The 21890-nt window shown below is 35.4% G+C and overlaps 4 protein-coding genes and 1 non-coding gene across 5 annotated transcripts; 3 read left to right on the plus strand and 2 right to left on the minus strand.

Moving 5' to 3' along the window:
- Window positions 1-1110: 1110 nt before the first annotated feature.
- On the plus strand, window positions 1111-1930 carry LOC129874282 (agamous-like MADS-box protein AGL23). Its single transcript, XM_055949543.1, has one exon. The coding sequence runs from the start codon at window positions 1245-1247 to the stop codon at window positions 1788-1790; it is 546 nt and encodes a 181-aa protein (XP_055805518.1). The 5' UTR covers window positions 1111-1244; the 3' UTR covers window positions 1791-1930.
- Window positions 1931-2454: 524 nt separating this feature from the next.
- TRNAA-UGC (transfer RNA alanine (anticodon UGC)) lies at window positions 2455-2527 on the plus strand. Its single transcript has one exon. It is a non-coding gene; the product is annotated as a tRNA-Ala (tRNA).
- Window positions 2528-2546: 19 nt separating this feature from the next.
- Window positions 2547-5656, minus strand: LOC129875184 (uncharacterized). Its single transcript, XM_055950623.1, has 5 exons — window positions 5260-5656; window positions 5090-5176; window positions 3205-3354; window positions 2911-3108; window positions 2547-2730 (listed from the first exon to the last, which is right to left on the minus strand). Exons 1-5 carry the CDS (start codon window positions 5470-5472, stop codon window positions 2626-2628), a joined length of 753 nt encoding a protein of 250 aa, XP_055806598.1. The 5' UTR covers window positions 5473-5656; the 3' UTR covers window positions 2547-2625.
- Window positions 5657-12267: 6611 nt separating this feature from the next.
- On the plus strand, window positions 12268-13933 carry LOC129873712 (uncharacterized protein At5g39570-like). The gene is made up of 2 exons (XM_055948877.1): window positions 12268-13374; window positions 13528-13933. The coding sequence occupies exons 1-2, from the start codon at window positions 12268-12270 to the stop codon at window positions 13606-13608; spliced, it is 1188 nt and encodes a 395-aa protein (XP_055804852.1). The 3' UTR covers window positions 13609-13933.
- Window positions 13934-14899: 966 nt separating this feature from the next.
- Window positions 14900-21228, minus strand: LOC129874444 (SPX domain-containing protein 4). The gene is made up of 3 exons (XM_055949730.1): window positions 20779-21228; window positions 16755-16920; window positions 14900-15657 (listed from the first exon to the last, which is right to left on the minus strand). The coding sequence occupies exons 1-3, from the start codon at window positions 21037-21039 to the stop codon at window positions 15170-15172; spliced, it is 915 nt and encodes a 304-aa protein (XP_055805705.1). The 5' UTR covers window positions 21040-21228; the 3' UTR covers window positions 14900-15169.
- Between the last annotated feature and the right edge of the window lie 662 nt (window positions 21229-21890).

A 21890-nucleotide genomic window follows, 5' to 3' on the forward strand; every position in this document is an offset into this window, starting at 1 on the left:
ATATTTTGGAAAAATGACAAACACACAACAATTACCGGTGTCAACGGAGGAGTTGTGCATGGATGTGTGGATTTTGATTCTGCCATATGAACATACAATATAGTTTAGTGCGACGAAGGTCGTTTTTCTTAATGTACAATATAGTATGATGTTATATTATTGGGAAGAAATATTTTTTGAAAAAATATGTAGTATTAAAAATTAATAATATAATATTAAAAAATCAGAAAGTGTTTTGATGAGAATTTGAGTATCAAAGATTAATAAAAATGTCTAAATATCAATTACAACAAGTAATATAAAGTTTAAAAGTTAAGATAATTGTGAAGGAGGAAATAACATATATTATTTGAAAATTGTGTAAAAGATACTATAAATCAACAATAATTAACAACTTAAAATATTTAAAAGACAAATAAAACATTCGATTTGCTCTCGAAATTTTTTCAGTGCCATATAAATTGGGATTATAGAAATAACAAATATTATTTGAAAATGACAATCATAATAATTAACAATTTAATATTTTTAAAAAGATATATGAAATGTTTGTTGACTCTCGAAATTCTATCAATATCACATTTATTGGAAGTAACACATATTATTTAAAAATGATGTACAAATAACTATAAATCATAGTAATTAACACTTTAAAATATTTAAAAATCATATTAAAATTTAATTTGATCTTCAAATTTATCACATAAATTAAGATTACAAAAAAAAAAGATATTCTTCCGTTTAAAAAAGAATGGCTTAGAACCCGTTTGGATTGACTTATAAATTGCTTATAAGCTGTTTTCAGCTTTTTTGAGTGTTTGATGACGGACCAATTTAAAGCTATTTTATGCTTCAAATAAGCCCCCAAAAATAATTAGACCTTATTTGGCTTAGGTAAATTAAGTTAAACAAACACTTAATTAAAAAAATAAAGAATACTTTTCAAACTTATAATCTTAAATTAAAGTTATATTAAATGAAAAATAAAAATACGGCCAAAAAGGAAAGAAGCCTTTTTTTTTAAGACTGACTAAACAAGAAAATAGATCATGCGAAGTCGTATATCTTAGTTACAAAATATGGGGAGGAAAGGTTTGTTTGAAGTTACCAAATATATACTCCGTTCCGTTCCGTTCCTTGTATAATAAGTAATGTTATTTCCCCTTTCATGATCTGAATATAGAAACTAATGAAGTTATAAGTAGTAGTAATTATTTTACTCTGAAAGAAAATCAAAAGAAGAGATGGCTTCTTCTTCTCAGGTAATCCCATTAGCAATAAGAGAGACAGAGAAAGAAACAATGGAGAATAACGAGGAGGCGGCGACGGAGACCAAGAAAAGAAAGAGGGGACGACAGAAGATTCCAATAGAGAAGATTGCAAATAAGAGCAGCTTGCAGGTGACATTCTCAAAGAGACGAGCAGGTCTCTTCAAGAAAGCTAGTGAACTAAGCGCATTATGCGGTGCTCAAGTCGCCGTCATTGTAGAATCTCCCGGCGGTAAATTATTTTCCTTCGGAAACCCTTCTGTCGACTTTGTTATCAATCGATTAGAAGATGATGGGTTGAATTCCGGTAATTGGTGGGAAGATGTGTGTTTGGAGAATTTAGGGTTACAAGAACTTGAAGAATGTATGGCTGCCATGAAAGTTTTGAAGAAGAATTTATTGAAGAATCAAGCTAGTAATAATGATGATGATTTGGGTATGATGATGGTCAATTCTTCTTCTGATGTTTTGATTCCCAATTTCACTTTGGATCAATTTGGAGGGCTTCCTTTTCACTATTAATTTCAATCAAAATAGACAGGGAATTTAAAGTTGCTACTAATTTCTTGTTCTTTTTTTTCTTACCATTACCAGTAACCAACTTCGGATTTTTGTACCCAGTTATTGACACAAAGCTAATGTATTTTTCTATTCTTTCTGCATTTTTTCTCGTCCAGTTTGTTTCTAATTGTCATAATTTGGGCGTATACCCTCGGTTACCCAATGGTTTCGGCTTGAAACTTACATGTTGCAAGGGGAAGTGATTTGCCTTTTGGATTGACCTCGGACTTATTTAATGTGGGTTATCTCTCTTATATGATTTGTGAGTTATTACAAAAGAGCGCGATTTTATTCTATGCGCATTCAAAAAAATAGAGTCCGTGTCATAAAAAAAAATTGGGTTGGGCGTATACATTTTTTCTTAATTTTTATGAAGAAGAAAGGAAAGTAAAATTTGGTTTTGACATATTAACATTTACACTACTTATTTGGCAAAAAGTTCACAGATAAATTAAATTAAATTTAGAATGAAAAAACAAAACTTAAACTTAGTTCTCTTTATATGTAACAATTTACACCAATGTGTATCAGAAGCTTTACCAAGTATTTAGAAGAAATTATCTTAAAGGTACATTATTGAATTTCAAAAACGTGTATAGTTTTATTCTCTGCAGAAGTAACCAAAGGGGATGTAGCTCAAATGGTAGAGCGCTCGCTTTGCATGCGAGAGGCACGGGGTTCGATCCCCCGCATCTCCATTTTTTTTAACTTCCAATATTATGGGAATACTTTTCATGTAAATTTGTCGAAATACCCATGAATAAAATTAACAAAATTTTAAAATTATAAATTCTGTTCAGACTAACAAGTTGTTCTGCATTTCCCTCTTGAATTCAGTGTAATCCGAAAGCAAGCTACCATTTACTTTACTCTTCATGTTCTGCAGTAGTCCCCTTAGTACCTGTTCAAGAAAGCATAGGATTGTTTGTCAAACTCCAATTTATATATTTTCGAAAGGGAACTAACTTATATATACTGACAGTGTAAAATTGTCTATTTTATCTTCTATGTGATCTTATGTGTTTACATTTAGTGCATAGAAGTTAAACTCCTTCGAAAGAGATTAGGTTTAGTATCTAACCGACTCTGCAACATCTCTACGAACAGCTTCAGGGACCAAAGCTAGCATTGGTGGAAGAACAAAGCTAATACTCATCTGTAGTTGACCTTTCAGCCTGCTCTGCGGTCCATTTCGATCGGGGTAAAGAGACCCTTTTACACCAAGTGAGAACTCAGATGGCTTCAGCACATCATCCAGACCCTGAAGCTCCCATCTTATCTGCATATTTACGTGGCTTCAACTCCACATTATTCCATTACAAAGACACAAATGTATGGTAAAGGTTCCGCGGTGAAGATTTGGTTTGACACTTACTATGTCGAGTTCAAGAACCTTAGAAACATTATGAGGGACCCCCAGTGGGTACTCGACTCCTTTGGATTTACATCTCAATCTCATATCAATAACTGGCCACACAGTGATCAACAGGAACTCTATGGGTAGCATGTGAATTCTCCACTCTTCCTGCATGGAACTAGTAGTCAAGTATATATAACAATGCACATTTTAATAATGAATAGAAGCAACAGACTGAATAGAAAACACCAGCCATTCAATCTCCACATTATAAAAGAGGAAAAAGGAATTTTTTTTGGAAGTGTGTCAAACTAAAAGACATTTTCTCATTCATTTCTGCTTTGTGTTCTTGAAATAGAGGGTACATTCGGTTCAAACTTCATATTGAGGCATTCATCATTGTCTATTCAGAGGATAGCTCTCCAGATATAAGATCAGTTAGATACGATGCATGAAGTGATTGTTTAATTAAACTGTCAATAGAAAGGTTTAAAATGCAGCATAAAAAATTGGAGAAGCTTCAAGTAGTTCAATGATTCAATTCTTGAAGAATATTACACATGACAAAAAAAGACAAAGTTAGCCCAACAAAGGAGTAGGCATGAGTCTTTTTCTGAATGCCCAAGATGGCGAAAAGGTCTGATTTGGAATATAAGCATAACCACCTTGTACATTTTGTTAGTAATAACGATCACAAGATCCGAGGACATTTAATCTGCAAAGAGTTCCGAATGAATTTGTGCAGGGCAAAAAGAGAGTGTTGAGCTAACATCTAGATAGACAACATACTTTGAAGGTTGTAATCGTAAAAAGTAGCACCTAAAATAGTAAAGATTCAGAGGAATAGATCATCTAAGAAAGTTGTTTGCCTTAAAGATGCAAGGAAACAGGATAATCTCAGCAGCTGAATTGCACAAATCACTACGGAAGTACTTATTACCCCGATATCTTTGTTTGCTGAACTTCATTCTTAACTTTGTTTTCCTACCAGATATTGTGTTCATCAACAAGAGATTCAGGTTTATAAGTACTGATGTTAGGCTGAATATATGATACGAGTCAAATACTCATCATCATGGTAACAGCGGACATGAGCTAAACAAGTTTGACTTTCATTGGACAATGACCTTATGAAATGAAATAACAAATGTTGATTTTCATGTTTAAGGCCTGAAAACTAAAGAGCAGAAATTCAGACAAGTGATATGTAGGTGCTCAATTAGCACACAAACCAACAAAACACAAAGGGGATTAAAATATGAATTGAGAATTCATGTTATGAAAATGGACGTTGGAACTAGCTCATGGTGTGAGGATTTGTCCGAGCTATATTAAAAAACCAATTCCTCAAACCAATGCGAGAAACTTAACAACCTTCGGTCCCTCCCACGTCCAGTACTGAACATATGGGGCTTGGTCAATACAAAATGGGGGCTCATTATTGTTTAAACCAAGAATAGATATGGATACCGAATTAAGAAAATGGATAGTGGTCTAACTCTAATCCTAAGGGGTCGTTTGGTTTGAAGACAAGTTACACTAGAATTAGTTATATTGAGTATTAGTGATCCTGGTATAATTTCTTATTAACTGTTTGGTTTATTGTATTGAAAAAAAACATACATTGCATAATTTTTAAGAATAAGTTATTTGTTTACAAAAATAATACACCTTATTTAGTAGAAAAGGGGTGTGAAGGACCTCAAGGGTTTTTCATTTTTCATTGTTTTTTCTCGGGATAACTAATCCCGTTACTATCATTCCACTCTCTAGCGGAGATAACTTATTCAGGATTAGCAATCAAATAAGAGATAAGACAATACTAATTTTTTATCCCGGCACTATTTATGCCTAAAAGTAAGTTCGTATTGCCCAACAGAAACATATTATTGGGGATGAATACCTGATTGAGTTGGTGGCTCCTTCTTTTGTCAGGAAAAATGGCCTTGAAAACTCTAGGCTTATTCTCCAGATATCGATCAAAGCAAGCCTGCCCAAATTCAATTATTCAACTTGCACAGTTAAAATTAATTGATTTACGAGTAGAGAATGCTAAATTGAAAATGTGAATACCCCGGGGGTTTCATAGAGAGGAATATCAGTGCTAATTCTGGAAGAGTAAGTAGTAGCATTATTAATCAACTGAGATTTCACAATCAGTTGCTGTGACGACCTCCATTTTTTTGCCTGGGAGAAGAAGAATATTCCTCCATTCAATTTGGGCACCAAAAAATAGTTGTGGAATGAAGTTGAACATGATGTATGAGCTGCTGAAAACTTTCCCATTCTTGTGTCGATTAATTACTTAATTGAATGCTTTTGAAAAGGACTCCATTAATGTTGAAATGGTGGAGAGTAATGGACTCTTGGACAAGAAACAAGATATGGACAGATAAACATATCTACATTTGGCAACCTGTCACTGGTAAGAGAGATGATTATGGGTCCACAGCTGCGTTCCATTAATAAATCTCCCTATCAACTTTCATCATACTAACACACTACTAATTTCTAACTTTCTTCGGTCATAAAATAGCTTACATATATTTGATGTGCATATAAAACAAAAGCATGATATGCAAGTAATTTTGACTCTTTAGCCACTAAATAAACTAATAAATATGTATTTGTTGTAAAATAAGACTAAACTAACAATTTAATAATGAAAGAGAGAGTAAATAGGAGAACAGAAGAGGAAGCAAAACAGAGAAATTGCAGTGTATCTATATTTTTGTTCTTCACCGTCTTCTATTGCCAATTCATGGCAATGTATATATAGAAGAATTAGTGTTACAAATGATTAGTGGGCTGCCCACTTTTAGTGGGCCCCACTTTAATATAATATGTAGTGGACATTCCACTTAATATGTGGACATTCCACTTAACACTCCCCTTTGGATGTCCACGTGTAATGTGTTTACATAAAAACACTTTACAAGAAATAATATACTAAGTTATTCTGATGTTGTGTCTACATATCTGATAATACGCCTTAATTGCTGCCTCATTAAAAACCTTACCAGGAAAACCCAGTGGGACAAAACCTTGGTTAAGGAAAAAAGAGTGTAGCGCGTATTTACTCCCCCTGATGAAAGCTTCATTTGATATTTTGGAGACGGCGCATTCCAACCTTATGCCTTAGCTTCTCAAAAGTTGATGTTGGTAATGCCTTTGTGAATAAATCTGCAAGATTATCACTTGAACGAACTTGTTGTACATCAATTTCACTATTCTTCTGAAGATCATGTGTGAAGAATAATTTTGGTGAAATGTGTTTCGTTCTGTCTCCTTTTATGAAGCCACCTTTCAATTGAGCTATGCACGCGGCATTGTCTTCGAATATAATTGTGGGTATTTTAACATTATTTTCTAGACCACATCTTTCTTTGATGAACTGTAGCATCGATCTCAACCACACACATTCTCTACTTGCTTCATGAATTGCTATTATTTCAGCATGATTTGAAGAAGTAGCAACAATGGACTGTTTTGTAGATCGCCATGATATAGCAGTCCCTCCGTGTGTAAACAGATAACCTGTCTGAGATCGAGCTTTATGTGGGTCTGATAAATAACCTGCATCTGCATAACCAATAAGGTCTGCGCAACCTTTGTTAGTATAAAATAAACCCATATCAATAGTACCCTTCAGGTATCGCAAAATATGTTTGATACCGTTCCAATGCCTTCGCGATGAGGATGAACTATACCTTGCTAGCAAATTGACAGAAAATGTTATATCAGGCCTAGTTGCGTTAGCAAGGTACATAAGTGCGCAAATAGCACTGAAATATGGTACTTCAGGACCAACAATTTCTTCATCCTCTTTTGGAGGTCGAAACTGATCCTTTTCCACTTCAAGTGATCGAACAACCATTGGAGTACTTAATGGATGTGCTTTGTCCATGTAAATTTTTTTTAAGATTTTCTCAGTGTAGGCAGATTGATGGACAAAAACTCCGTCTGCTAAATGTTCAATTTGCAGACCTAGACAAAGTTTTATCTTTCCAAGGTCTTTCATTTCAAATTCTTTCTTTAGATATTCAATTGCCTTTTGGACCTCTTCAGGGGTTCCAATGAGATTTATGTCATCAACATAAACGGCGAGTATAACAAACTCTGATTTTGTTTTCTTAATAAAGACACATGGACAAATAACATCATTAATATAGCCTTCATTTGTTAAGTACTCACTTAGGCGATTATACCACATGCGCCCTGATTGTTTCAGACCATATAATGATCTTTGTAATTTTATTGAGTATACTTTCCGAGACTTTTTTTACATGCTTCAGGCAATTTTAATCCTTCTGGGATTTTTATGTAAATTTCATTATCAAGTGAACCATAAAGGTAAGCTGTAACCACATCCATTAGGTGTATTTCAAGATTTTTATGTACAACTAAACTGATGAGATATCGAAATGTTATTCCATCCATAACCGGTGAATATGTTTCTTCATAGTTGACTCCGGGTCTTTGAGAGAATCCTTGTGCAACAAGGCGTGCCTTATATCTTACAATTTCATTTCTCTCATTTCGTTTTTCTAACAAAAACCCATTTATAACCAACTGGTTTTACACCTTCAGGGGTTTGGACTACAGGTCCAAAAACCTCACGTTTAGCAAGTGAGTCTAATTCTGATTGAATTGCCTTTTGCCATTCTGGCCAATCACATCTACGTCGACAATCTTCGACGGATTTAGGTTCAAGACTTTCACTATCTTGCATGAGGTTAATTGCAACATTATATGCAAAAACATTATCCACCGTAATTTTTGATCGATCTAAATTTATCTCATCACCGGTAGAACTTATTGAAAGTTCTTCATTCACTTGAATCTCGGGTTCACTGATTTCTTCAGGAATATCAGGATTACTCAAACCTTGACCTTCTTCAAGAAGTTCGTGTGTAGTATCATCTTTATTATTTCTTACGCTTCTTTTTCTCGGATTTTTATCCTTTGAACCCAACGGTCTACCACGCTTCTGGCGTGTTTGGGATTCAGAAGCTATGATACTTGTAGATGGTCCTTTTGGGACATCAATTCGGATAGGTACATTCACTGCAGGGATATGTGACTTAGTTATCCGTTTCAAATCAGTAAATGCATCTGGCATTTGATTTGTTATTTTCTGTAAGTGGATGATCTTCTGTACCTCCTGCTCACATGTGCGGGTACGTGGATCAAAATGTGATAGTGATGAAACTTTCCACGCAATTTCTTTTTCTTTTTCGGGTTTCTTTTTCTCTCCCCCTATTGGCAGGAAAATTGTTTCATCAAACCGACAATCTGCAAATCGAGCAGTGAATAAATCTCCAGTCAACGGTTTAAGGTATCGAATTATGGAGGGTGAGTCAAACCCAACATATATGCCCAACCTTCGTTGAGGGCCCATTTTTGTACGTTGTGGTGGTGCTATAGGCACGTATACCGCACAACTAAAAATTCTTAAATGGACTATATTTGGTTCATGACCAAATACTAATTGTGACGGAAAATATTTATTATAATGTGTCGGTCTGAGACGTACAAGTGCTGCTGCATGTAAGATAGCATGACCCCAAACAGTTATTGGCAATTTTGTTTTCATTAGTAAAGGTCTTGCTATCAGTTGTAGGCGCTTTATAAATGACTCTGCAAGGCCATTTTGAGTATGAACATGAGCAACAGAATGTTCAATTTTTATCCCAATTGATAAGCAATAATTATTAAAAGCTTGGGATGTAAATTCTCCAGCATTATCAAGGCGAATGGCCTTAATTGGATAATCTGGGAATTGCGCCCTTAATCTTATTATTTGTGCTAACAACTTTGCAAACGCCAGGTTGCGAGATGATAATAAGCACACATGAGACCATCTAGATGATGCATCTATTAGGACCATAAAATATCTAAACAATCCACTAGGTGGATGAATAGGTCCACATATATCTCCATGTATACGCTCTAAAAAGCCAGGAGATTCGATGCCCACCTTTAGGGTCGATGGTCTGGCAATTAATTTGCCTTGATAACAAGCAGCACATGAAAATTCATCATTTGTAAGAATCTTCTGGTTCTTTAACGGATGTCCAGTTGAATTTTCAAGAATTCGTCTCATCATTATTGATCCAGGATGACCTATTCGATCATGCCATAGCACAAATGTATTTGGATCACTAAACTTCTGGTTTACGATCATATGTGATTCAATTACACTAATTTTTGCATAATATAGGCCAGATGACAAAGTTGATAATTTTTCCAAAATATATTTCTGGCCTGAGACACTCTTGGTTATACCAAGATATTCAATATTTATTTCATTTAGTGTCTCAACATGATATCCATTTCTGCGGATATCTTTAAAACTTAACAAATTTCTTGGGGATTTAGAAGAAAATAGTGCATCTTCTATAACAATTTTTGTTTCCTTAGGCAGAATTATAGTAGCTCTTCCGGAGCCTTCTATCATTTTTGAATTACCAGAAATTGTAGTAACATTAGCTTTTCTTCTAAGTAAATTAGAAAAATATTTCTCGTCTTTAAATATAGCATGGGTTGTTCCACTATCAATTACACAAATATCCTCGTGATTTATCATTGATCCAAACAAGATTTGAGGCATTTCCATATTTTCTTCACAAAGAAAGAAAGTAAATATTATAATTAATACATAATTTATTATACAAAATTTTATTTTATTACATGGATCTAGAAAAATACAAATATAATATTTAATACATACAACAACAAAGAGAATTGTTTAAATATTATCGGGCTTATCAACATTCATATTTACTTCTGGAAAATTAAAGAAATCAGCTACATCCAGATGCATGGGCTCAATATTGTCCTCAGAGATAAAATTTGTCTCTGGATTATTTTCTGCCCTCTTTAACGATGCCTGATATAGCTGAACCAGACGTTTTGACGACTGGCAAATCCGCGACCAGTGCCCCACACCTCCACATCTATGACATATTGTTTCTGAATTATTCTTCGATAAAGCTTCTGGCTTTTTACCCTGCCTTTTATATTGCTGGTTATTTCTCGGTGTCAGCCGAGCATCATGATTAAAATTTCTTCTTTGACTACGACCACGACTACGACCACGACTGGGGCCATGGCCTCTTTCTCGTTGGTTAGAATTTGCCTGATTCACTTCAGGGAATGGCAAAGAACCAACGGACCGACTATCATAATTTTTCATTAATAATTCATTATGGCGTTCAGCAATAAGTAAGTGAGATAATAATTCAGAATATTTTGTAAAGCCTTTTTCGCGATATTACTGCTGCAGGAGCATATTCGCGGGTGGAAATGTGAAGTATGTTTTTTCAAGTTTATCTTGTTTCGTGATTTCATCTCCGCATAAAGTTAACTGAGCTATAATTCGAAATAAAGCAGAATTATATTCAGTTATATTTTTAAAGTCCATTAGTCTCAGATTTAACCAGTCATGACGTGCTTGTGGAAGCATGACCAACTTCAGGTGGTCATACCTTTCTTTTAAATTTTTCCACAATTTCAAGGGATCTTTTAATGTAAGATATTGTAATTTAAGACCCTCGTCAAGATGGTGGCGGAGGAAAATCATAGCTTTTGCACGGTCTTGATTAGATGTCTGGTTATCATCTTTGATGGTGTCTGCCATACCCATCGATTCAAGATGAATTTCGGCATCTAGTGCCCATGAGGAGTAGTCTTTTCCAGAAATATCAAGAGCAGTAAATTCAATTTTGGAAATATTTGCCATTTTATAAAAATAAAATTAAATAAAACTCTTACCAATTTTGTTACCTTAAAAATTAGCCGGAGCCTCGTGCTGATAACGTGTTGTAAAATAAGACTAAATTAACAATTTAATAATGAAAGAGAGAGTAAATAGGAGAACAAAAGAGGAAGCAAAACAGAGAAATTGCAGTGTATCTATATTTTTGTTCTTCACCGTCTTCTATTGCCAATTCATGGCAATGTATATATAGAAGAATTAGTGTTACAAATGATTAGTGGGCTGCCCACTTTTAGTGGGCCCCACTTTAATATAATATGTAGTGGACATTCCACTTAACAGTATTTTTATATCAAACCTCTCGCAAGTATATACCGTTGAACATTAGGAGTGTTTAATTTTGGTTAAGAAAATAAATAAATAAAGGAAAATTTACATAGATATAAAAAATATTTACCATTTATAACAATAACATTTTTTTCACTGGATACTTATAATACATTTTTAATCGAAATAATTTATAAAGCACATATAATACAAGTTTTATTATGGATAATACATTTATCACACACTTTAATGCACTTATAGAAAGGGAGCCTTGGAGTAACTGGTAAAGTTGCTGCCATATGACCAGGAGGTCACGGTTCAAGTCTTGGAAACAGCCTCTGGCAGAAATGCAAGGTAAGGCTGCGTACAACAGACCCTTGTGGTCGGGCCCTTCCCCGGACCCTGCGCATAGCGGGAGCTTAAGTGCACCGGGCTGCGCTTTTTTTAATGCACTTATAATACATTGTGTCAATTTCTTACCAAACAAGTATAATATATTTTAAAACACTTATAATACATTTATATTGCATGAATAATTCACTTTATACATATCAGATTTATCATAGTATTGCTATAAATGGTAATAAATAAAAAGTATCATTAAAATAAGTAATTATTTATTAAAAAGTGTTCACCCAAGTAATTCATCCTAAATAAACTAAGATAATTTGTTAAATCAAATCAAACTAAATATACAACAAATTGTGTTTATTCCTTTTTTTAGCAGTTTTGTAATTTGTCTGATTGGCCATAGTATATCGTAATCTGAAATACATGGTTGATAATTTTTTTTTCTCCTATTAAGTCAATTTAAGTTGTTGTTTGTGTGATTTTTCATTTTCATTGAATACTCTTTTTTCGGATCCTTGACAAATAACAAACTTATTTCCCACTCCAACTACTTTTAACTGTCTTTCCCCCTTTTATGTTTTGTTTCAACTAACTACCTGCTCATATTTCTTGTGACCATTTCCAGCTTCTCACTTCTCTAATCAAACAGGAAATTAAGCCTTAAGAGGGAATTACCACAAACCATGTCTTACTACCCGAAAGGTCACCGTCTAAGTGACGATGTCCCTGAATTCGATGAGTATGATCAGACTCCCTATGGTGGTGGATATGATATCTTATTGACATATGGCCGCCCCATTCCACCATCGTCGGAGACTTGCTATCCTCCGACGTCTTCGGCCTCTGATGATTTCGACTATGATCGTCCCCATTACACTTCCTCTGCTGAACCCTCTGCCTATGGTGATGAAGCTCTTGATAATGAGTGCCAGAGCTATTCCAAGCCGAAGACTCGTCCCTCCCGTTCCCGCCCATCTATGGCTGGGGATGGGGATGAAGATGAGAACCCTCGTCGCAAGCCTGGGATGAATCGCCCTGGGGGAGGAGGTTATGGTGGAGAAAGCGAGTATGATGGGAGCAGAATTGACTCTGATGAATCCGGGTATGCACGGAAGGGGAGGTATGATGATGAGAGCTCAGAATACAATAAGCCAAGTTCTGATTACGGGTCAGGGTATGGAAGGAAAACTGACTCTGATGGGTATGAATCAAGGCAGAGAAGGAAAAGTGAAGATGAGGAGGAAAACTCAGAATACGGTTCTGGTTATGGACGCAGAAAGACCAACTCTGATGAGAATGAAGAGAACTCGGGTTATGGACGAAAAACAGACCCCGATGAATATGGATCAGGGTATCGAAAAAAAAGTGAGTACGAGGAGAAAAGTTCGGAATACGGGTCTGGTTACGCACGAAAGGCTGATTCGGATGATTATGAATCTGGTGGATATGGGGGTAAACCTGCATCAGGTTATGGATCAAGGAACAGAAGAAACGGCGACGACGAGGAGGAAAACTCAGAATACGGATCAGGTTATGGGCGAAAGACAGACTCTGATGAGTATGGATCTAGTGGATATGGAAAGAAGACAAACTATGGAGAGGAAGAGGACAGTGGGTATGGAGGGAAATCAACTAATTATGGGCGTTCAAACTACAAGACAACGGAGAGTGAAGAGTACGGGACATCATTTGAGAGGCCTAGTTATGGAAGGTCTGAGGAAGAGGACTACAGAAAACCCAGCTACGAAAGGCGTGATGATGATGATGAAGGCTATGGTCGCAAGAAATATGTAAGTACCTGATTACTCTTCTTTATTTTTGAATCGCACGACTACAATGGAATGTAATTCAGTTTTGTGCTTTTAGTTCGCTTATCTATGTTCGGTAGCATGCAACCTAGAGTTTTATTCAGCTTCCATTGATTTGATCTGACAAATCGGCAGGGTGACAATGACTCTGACGAGGACGAGGAGAAGAAACAACGCTATAGGAATCGCCACCATCGCCAAAACTCTGATGATTGAGCAGAGTGCTTCTATCACCTGCACCACAGATTCATGCATTATTAGAAGTTATAGTAAATAAAAGTTGGCATGTCTTCACAGTGTTTTGTTCCATTGAAAACACTGATGATTAAGCAGAGTGCTTTTGTACCTGCTCTGATTATTGCCATATCAGTAGTTTTTAGTAAATAAAAGTTGGCATGTCTTCGTTGCGTTTTGTCTGTTCACAGAAGGAAATGTTTGCAGTAATTTGTAGTAGGTATTCTGCTCTTCTCTACTTGAATAAAAACCCAGACTTTTCAGACAATACTATGCCATGAAAAAGTTCTCTTTTGCTGTGTCTTTATATCAACATCAAAATTCAAAAGCATAAGTTGTGACCTTTGCAAAGTCATTTGGCTGGAGAAGACAATAAATACAAACGGCAGAAGGTTTATTTAAGGGAAAAGCTATTAGAATATTCTGTTGCAACTAGGAGGGTCAAAGTAGAATTCATCAATAGCATTAGTAATGAACTTTTTACAAACTATACTAATGGGGGATCTTAGATGTCTTATCTCTGCAATTGCTATCAGAGAAAAACGTGTTCTTCTTTTACTCTCTTTTCAAAGTTTCAAGAGTTTTACATTGATTTCTTATTGTACCATCACATGGAAAATGCCATAGAAACTTCTTCATTCATTTTGTTTTAAATCACTACTTGACAAAAATGGTAAAAAGATATAATAAAGGTACAGTATAAAGTTAAAAGGTTAACGGCAATGAAAACTAATTCAACGGAAAATTTTGGGGAAAAAAAAGTCAGTCCCATTGCGACACTTCTTTGTTTATCATTATTTGAAAATTTAATACATAGTGATATGTAATTATATAATGAGTTACCTACTTCAACTTTTGAGGAAGATGCAGCTGAAGAAGACACATGCTAAAGCAGCACAGATAGAATTGCCACATAGGTCCGCTGAGAAGCTACTCACTTATCTCCTCCCCTTGCTAAGAAGCAACAATGGAAAAAAAAATTACAGTTGTAGAAGTGAGAGAATAAAAGAATCAAAAATACTTACTTCTATCTGGCCTTTCTTGGCAAACTTTCGATCATTTTCTGGTAGCAGCTCCAGCTTTTCACTCAAACTTGATTGACAGGTCAATCACTGCATTACGTTGGATTCTTGGGGCATACATGGACAAACTTAGGAATCACCGAAATACTTAATTCGGTATACTCATTGCATGGACAATTTTAGGAATCACCAAAATACTTAACTCGGTATATCATATATATTTATGACTGAGATCCATAAAGAGCTAAAAATGACTAGAATGTGCATTAGGTTTAATAATTTCATTCTCTTCCTTAACAGGCAGAATATAACACTTAAATTGTTGTGCCCTCTCAAAGTGCAAAAAATAGGCATTTGTAGATGATCATCAAGCTTTTCTGATTGCCAGAACATTTAAAGTTTATTCCTTTATATTATTGATTAGGTAGGCAGTTATCCAGACCTATAGCACACAATGCAGAAAGTGCACAGTTTTAGCACTATACTCTATAATGAACATAAGAAAACAAGATCGGTGAACTCTATTTTGGTGAACTGGAAACTTCTTGATTCGTCTCTTCTCCATTCTGAGAGGCAACCAATGAGTCAGAATCAGAGTCTTCTGCTGTTACAGCACCTGGGCTATCATTATCTTGGTTCCCAGAAATAGATGAAAATGACAGCGGGTTATATGTTGAGCTTGCCTTCTTTAGTCCCTGAATCGCTCTTATTGCAGCTAGCGTGCTTCGGTATATATCCCCATTTTCTTCCCTTGGTGGAAATGTTGTATCAGGGAAAACATTGGAAGCATAAGAAGAAGTTGCTCCCATCGGTTCATCTGCAGGGGCAGCTGATTCAACAACTTCTGCTTCCAAAGGAAATAGAACCTCAAGATTAGCCTCACACTCATGGACTAATCTTGTCAGAGGTTCTGTAGTAAAGATCGGCTGATGAAGAGCAACTTGTGTAAAAGGAAGACGCAACAATCCCCCAGTTCGTTTATCATACTTCTTCAAGATCTTAACAAGCCCTAATGAAACAAAATATTGTTAGAGAAGATACCTTGACCTTGCAGAAATCAGAGGTGGTTATACACCTCTAAACAAAAAAATCTTACTTCCATGTTAAACTAAAGTATGACTAGTTATGTGAGAGTCGTCCTAGTTGCCGAGTAGAGCTAATAGCTCCCATAAATTTTACATCACCCCTATTCCTCTCTCTATACCCATCACCCGTTGTCCCCTCAAAGGATTCCTACTTTCTCTTCTTTCTCCTTCCAACACCCTTTCCATTTCTATCCCCACACTGCATCATCTCGTCATCTTTTCTTCTCCTTCTCATAGCTTCCTATCCTCTCCTCCGTCTCATCCCAAGACCACATCATCTTGTTGTATCAATTACAAGGCTCTTGACAATTACAAATTACGTGTAATCAATTCAAAGAATTAATGTACAAAATTGAAAAGAAAACTGGTAGAAGGAATTAGAAGTAGAGGGAGAGAATTGAGGAAGAAGGAATCATCAGAAGAAAATGGATAAGAATATTGAAGGAAAACGAAAACCCGGAGATGGAGGAAAACGTGTTAAACATTAAACTGAATGAAAATGTGGGGTGAAGTGGGAAGACAGCATCCCAAAATTGGGGATAAATTTGTAATAGTCAAAACAGTTTTGGAGTTGCATTCCATTTCTCTACCTTCTATGCAGCCTTTGAAGAAATTAAGCTGCGCCTTTACCTCAGTTTATGTAGTTTGATGAGTTGCTTGTAAGAGTCAAATAGGGAATAAGGAACCAATAACAGTGGAGAAAGTGGGGTAAGAGTCTAAGAGACGTGCGGCTTTGGAAAAGGATGGTGTTGGGAGGACTAGGTGGAAGAAAAAGAGTATGAAAGAGGGAAGACTTTGAGGAGGAATGGCAGCTGATGGTGTAAAGAGAGAGAGGAAGAGATTTATGATGTAAAATTCACCTGGCAAACAAGGCCAACTCTCATAACTAGTCATACTTGTGTTTGACACAGTAAAATTTCTCCTCTAAACCTTAGAGCACTATGATGCTGAAAACACATAATTATCAATGGTAACAAATATCAGAAGTGCAAGGTGAAAGCGACAGATAAAAGTTCTATACCTGCAAAATTCAATGAGCTATAATTTTTCAGAAGAACCATCTCCCCGTGTATGGAAACAAAGTCTTTACGGATGCTCATCATTTCTTCGCTGAATTCATTGTTTGTTGCAAAAACTCCATCTTCGTCACTCTTCTCCTTCACACGTTCAATTCTTTCCTTCAGTTCCTGTTATATAAGTAGAGAAAAAAAAATCAAAATCCACACTATAGCAGTTTGAGACTAGCTATCTATTACAAATATCTTTGAGAAATAAGAATTCAATAGTACTTCTATATGATGACACTCATTTTGTTTCCACATTTGATATCTTACGCGCTCATTCTTGCATCCTTCCAATGCCTGCCTCTCCATTAAGATAAGGAAAAAGATAACACTGTCCATTTTCAGTCCCCTTCTAAACTCCCATAGTGGGATATAAGTGAAAATTCAGAAAATGCTCTCATAAGTTCCAAACTGAAAAATGCATCCTAATACACTGCCTCCACAACTTTTGAATTGGCAACCAGGCCCACTACAAGTTACTTCCATCCTCTACAACAAAATAACACATTCCACCACAGACCTTCAAGCATCACAGAACCCCATACCATAGATAGCATTTACCATGCTGTCTCCACTGTGCACCAGCCACGATTGTTGTTAGTTGGCCAACCGAACTGTAGCTCCGCCACCATTGTCTCACCCTACTACTTCTTAAAGAGTATTAGTTTCACATTCACCAGTCACGTCCATCTAATCGTCCATCATGTTGCCACAATTCTCAGTCCTTGCATCACCATTAACACCCGCAGCTTTCCTGGAATCCTTCCACTACCATAACTCATTTCATTATGAATTACCCTAAAAGTAAACATTTTGATAGTTACTTGACTGCCCCTTTCAATCGCAAATTAAGTAATGTTTGTAATTGATGAACTTGGTCACAAACACGGCTTTATGACAACAATATGACTTTCATGCCATTGAATGTGAAGTCAAAATTCGATTTCTAATTGTATATTCAGACCTGACTGGGACAGTTGCAAATTGAATATGCAATTTAACGGGCTTCATACTAAAACTTGACAACTTTAGCTTGCACATTTCAGGAACTATACTCAACAAAGTTGTCTAGAATGATAGCCATATTTCTGTCTTTATGCTATTATTTACTCATGATGTCTTGTGCAGTAAAGGCTGATGGGACAAGGGAATCCTGCATACTATAAATTATGGAGTGAAACAATGAACCTTAAATGTGTTATATATATGTTAAAGGTATTTGGTTACTTCTGACACCAGGTTTCATATAACAACTCCTATCACCAACAACCGATCCCAATCCTGGACGAAGACAAATGATATGCTCCACCCAAAGCCCTACAAGGGTACCAGATAAGAGAGTTACAAACCCACTTCATTTGTTCTGAAATCCATCATATTCTGATCCAGATGAAGAAAAGTTAAAGACCAAGGTCATCATTGGATCTAATCATTTTCAAAAGAAACTTAAGTCTCAGTTTATGATTAACCAAGTGAAATATTCATTATCCATGCAATTCCCTAACTACTGGTACACCTCATGAACCGACGAAGGGAGGGGTCGACTCTGATGCCAGGCTTTGAGGAATGGGAGCACCTTTGGAATTGACACAAGTGGAAGTGGGTCACCCCATATAAGTAATATTGTCAAGTACGCGAGGTTGGTATTATGGAATTATTTTCACTTATTAGTTAAATTAGAATAAAAATATATGTAACAGACTGGAAAGCATTGACTATAAGGCACTACAAAGAATAAAAGTGATATTTGATAGAAAGAATGCATTGTTTATACTGAATGTTTAGTTTTATTAGTGGACGTGAGATTTAAATATTTCACATACTAAGTACATTGATGTGGTGTTTCACACAGTAATAATTTGAATTTAAGCTTATGTTTATCTCTGATTGCGTTAAATATTGTGACTTTCATTAATGGAAGTGTTATTTGAATAATTTTATCCATTACCTTTGTGTCTCAACAAGACAAGAAGCAAGCTGTACAACACAGATAATACCAGTCCCACGTTATCGAATTCATATAAAAGTCAATAAATTATAGTAATATTTTATATTTCTCTTATAGTATTCAATATATGAGTGTTCTTATTTAATCTAGTACTTGGGGCCACATCAGCAGTAATGCCAATAAGTATGGTCAAAAATCCTAAAACTCATTATCTTAATAAAGTAAAGAACTAATTTGATAGTTATTAAGTATTAACACTTGATCAAGAAAAAAATGATATTTATTGGTTGGGCAGGCTCCATCAAAAGTAGCAGGACAAGAGGAGAAACAGGTCAATCCCTACTAGTCTCCAAGCTGAGTAATAATCATGCAACAAGCTTCAAAGAAACGAGTAAAATGATCAGCTCGCAAGGTGTCCTGCTTGTTTATTTTAGGCAACCCAAGCCTAGGTTGCCATGTCGTACCCATGAAGCAGGGAGGATCACAAGTGGCTTGATCTAACAGTTTATTTAAGCACCCTAACTCCAAGTTGCCTAATAGAACAATTTTCTTCATTGGACTTGAAGGAAAAGTGAATATTTAAGAGTACAAGTATGGAGAATCTACTTAGACAAGTTGCAGCTTACTGAGGACATGACCTTAAATAGGAGGTTGTGGAAGAAAAAGATTAGGACAAAAAGTTAGTAGGTAGTAGAGTATTGTCTCACTTATCCTTCCATACTAGTAGTCGTAGTATTTCTCCGGTAGTTTTTTGTCCTTCGATTTTTGTTATTATTTATTGTCTCTTGCACTTCGATTTAGTTGTTGTTCTTTTCTTCAGAATATTTTGTCATGCTCTCTATAGTATTTTGCCATAATCTCTTCACTTCCGTATTTCTTTTTTGATATGTTTTTCCTTGAGCCGAGAGTCTATCAAAAACAACCTCTCAACCTCCCAATGTAGGGGTAAGGTCTGCATGCGTTCTACCCTCCCCAAAACTCACTTGTGGGACTACACTGGATATGTTTTTGTTGTTGTTGTAATCTGCTCAGGCAAGCGGAGGGGGGAGAGTGTTATATTCGAAAGCCAGAGATATTCTGATATTTAGTATTTTGCATTTCCTTAGTCAAATCAGCTCAACAAATTATAAAGGCAGTAGGGGGAATATGCCATTAAGATACTTTTATATCCCCTAACTTGTCTAAGAATATTCTCCAGGAAGCTCCTGCCATACTATTTCCCTCCATCAGCACCCAAATATTTGCTTCTATTTGTGGGGTATGTGGCGTATATATATCTCCTCTCAATTACTTGAACCATCCATCTAAAGTCCACAAGGGACCATAATTTATTGGCATTGCTCTTAGCTCTTCATAGGTGCATTTGCATCTTTTTGGCCTTTGTTGTGATTCAAATAACGATTTCCTTCTTCCTCTACACTTCATCAAATATCACATACCATAGCAGCAAATCAAACATCCAAAAGAAAGACTTAACCAAATTTGTTGTACTCTTGGACCATCTAAAAATCTCTAATCTTCAATTCCTCCATCCTTTGTCTCACCCACGTACTAAATGCCGCTCATAGAAGTGACAATACACTTATCCCTCCTTACGACAATAAGCTAGGAATAATAGGGACAAGTTAACACCAGAAACATAATCTTTAAAGCCTTCATATTCCCAGATCCATCAAAAACTAAAAATTTGATTCAATTTATGGAAATCATATGTAAGAATTCTGATGACATTTCGGTTTCTGGACTTCAACAAAACGCAATGGATATAACGGATTCATGTAGTTGACCACAACTAATCCAGAATTAAGACGTAGTTAACCAATTGATTGAAATGAAGGAAATTATAAGCTGAGCTCATCAACTGTAAGAATCTGTTAAAGTTAAATTAATCAAACTAATCAAGCCTAAAAATCACGCAGTCTCTTAGCACCCAAAAAAAAAAAGAATTTTTTTATGAGAATCTGTAAACAAAACTTTACAAGCAATTAAAATTTCAGAAATACAAACAGACAAGAGCGCGGAGAAAACGAAACCTGGAAACGGATAATGAAATCTTCCTCTTTATCCACGTAGAAATCGTTGAACTTGTCGAGTTCCTCGTTGAGAATTCTGATAAACCAATCCTGCAGCTCGGTCGCGGCGGCCGGCGCCGGAGGAGGAGGAGGCGGATTATCGGCGGCGGAAGAAGGGATATGCTTGAGAAGCTTCTTCAAAGGCTTGTAACACAAGTATTTGTCCCTCCATCCAGGTAGGGTTTCTTCCAAATGGATGCTAAATTCTTTCCCGAATTTCATATCAATAATCTTTGAATTTTATACAACTTGGTATAAACACACTGATTTTTAACAAAATTTTGCTTTTTGAGGAATTTAGAAAATCCCAATCATAGGTATATTCTTAGCAATTTTGAGCTGAGGATCTGCATTCCCTCACCTACCAGACAAGGAACTCAAATTAGCAGGATTTATAAGTTTGTTTTTAACAAGGAATTTTTGTTATGATTAATGTATCCAACTTTTTATATTATACCATCAAATTGCTTTTAAGGATAAATACAAATTGAATGGAACAAAAATAATAATAAAATCTTTTATACATAAAAATAAACATATCTCGTAAAATAATATAAAATTAAAAATAAATTTGTAAAAAAATTACAAAATCAAATCTCTCGGCCATGTGCCATTTTAAATTATGACCTTTTTACAAATTAAATAAAAAAATCAATTTCTTATGTGTAAAAGTAAAAATCTCTCTCATATATATATATATATATATATGGCAAAGAAGCCAGAGAGGATTCTATTATAGATAAAGAAATTCCAAAAAAGTAAGAAAGAATTACCTAGATGAAATAGTAATGCATTAAAAGATTTTACGTTAGATGATCTAAATACGAAAAAACAAAATTACAAAGTTGTTATGAATATAGGAGACAATGGCAGGAAAACTTTATACACCCTCAACCTTCGACTTCAGTAAAAATAAAAAGAAATCCATCTACTAGTTATATACCTAAGAGCAATTTTCTATCAAAATTCAATAGGAAAAATGACTTTATAAGTCAAATATATATAAACTAAAATCAAGTTCTTAAACAATGACAAATTCAAATCTGGTTGGTTAAATATAACAGCAACTATTA

The sequence above is a fragment of the Solanum dulcamara genome, chromosome 11 (genome assembly GCF_947179165.1).
Source record: "Solanum dulcamara chromosome 11, daSolDulc1.2, whole genome shotgun sequence".
In the NCBI taxonomy this organism is placed as follows: domain Eukaryota; kingdom Viridiplantae; phylum Streptophyta; class Magnoliopsida; order Solanales; family Solanaceae; genus Solanum; species Solanum dulcamara.

Coding starts and splice junctions, on each gene's coding strand:
- LOC129874282 (XM_055949543.1), top strand. CDS start 1,245: ATGGCTTCTTCTTCTCAGGTAATCCCATTAGCAATAAGAGAGACAGAG.
- LOC129875184 (XM_055950623.1), bottom strand. CDS start 5,472: ATGGGAAAGTTTTCAGCAGCTCATACATCATGTTCAACTTCATTCCAC. Junction 5,177..5,259: donor CTCTCTATGAAACCCCCGGG/GTATTCACATTT, acceptor GAATTTGGGCAG/GCTTGCTTTGATCGATATCT. Junction 2,731..2,910: donor GTAGAGATGTTGCAGAGTCG/GTTAGATACTAA, acceptor TTTCTTGAACAG/GTACTAAGGGGACTACTGCA.
- LOC129873712 (XM_055948877.1), top strand. CDS start 12,268: ATGTCTTACTACCCGAAAGGTCACCGTCTAAGTGACGATGTCCCTGAA. Junction 13,375..13,527: donor GCTATGGTCGCAAGAAATAT/GTAAGTACCTGA, acceptor ACAAATCGGCAG/GGTGACAATGACTCTGACGA.
- LOC129874444 (XM_055949730.1), bottom strand. CDS start 21,039: ATGAAATTCGGGAAAGAATTTAGCATCCATTTGGAAGAAACCCTACCT. Junction 16,921..20,778: donor ATTTCATTATCCGTTTCCAG/GTTTCGTTTTCT, acceptor CTTATATAACAG/GAACTGAAGGAAAGAATTGA. Junction 15,658..16,754: donor TAGCTCATTGAATTTTGCAG/GTATAGAACTTT, acceptor TTGTTTCATTAG/GGCTTGTTAAGATCTTGAAG.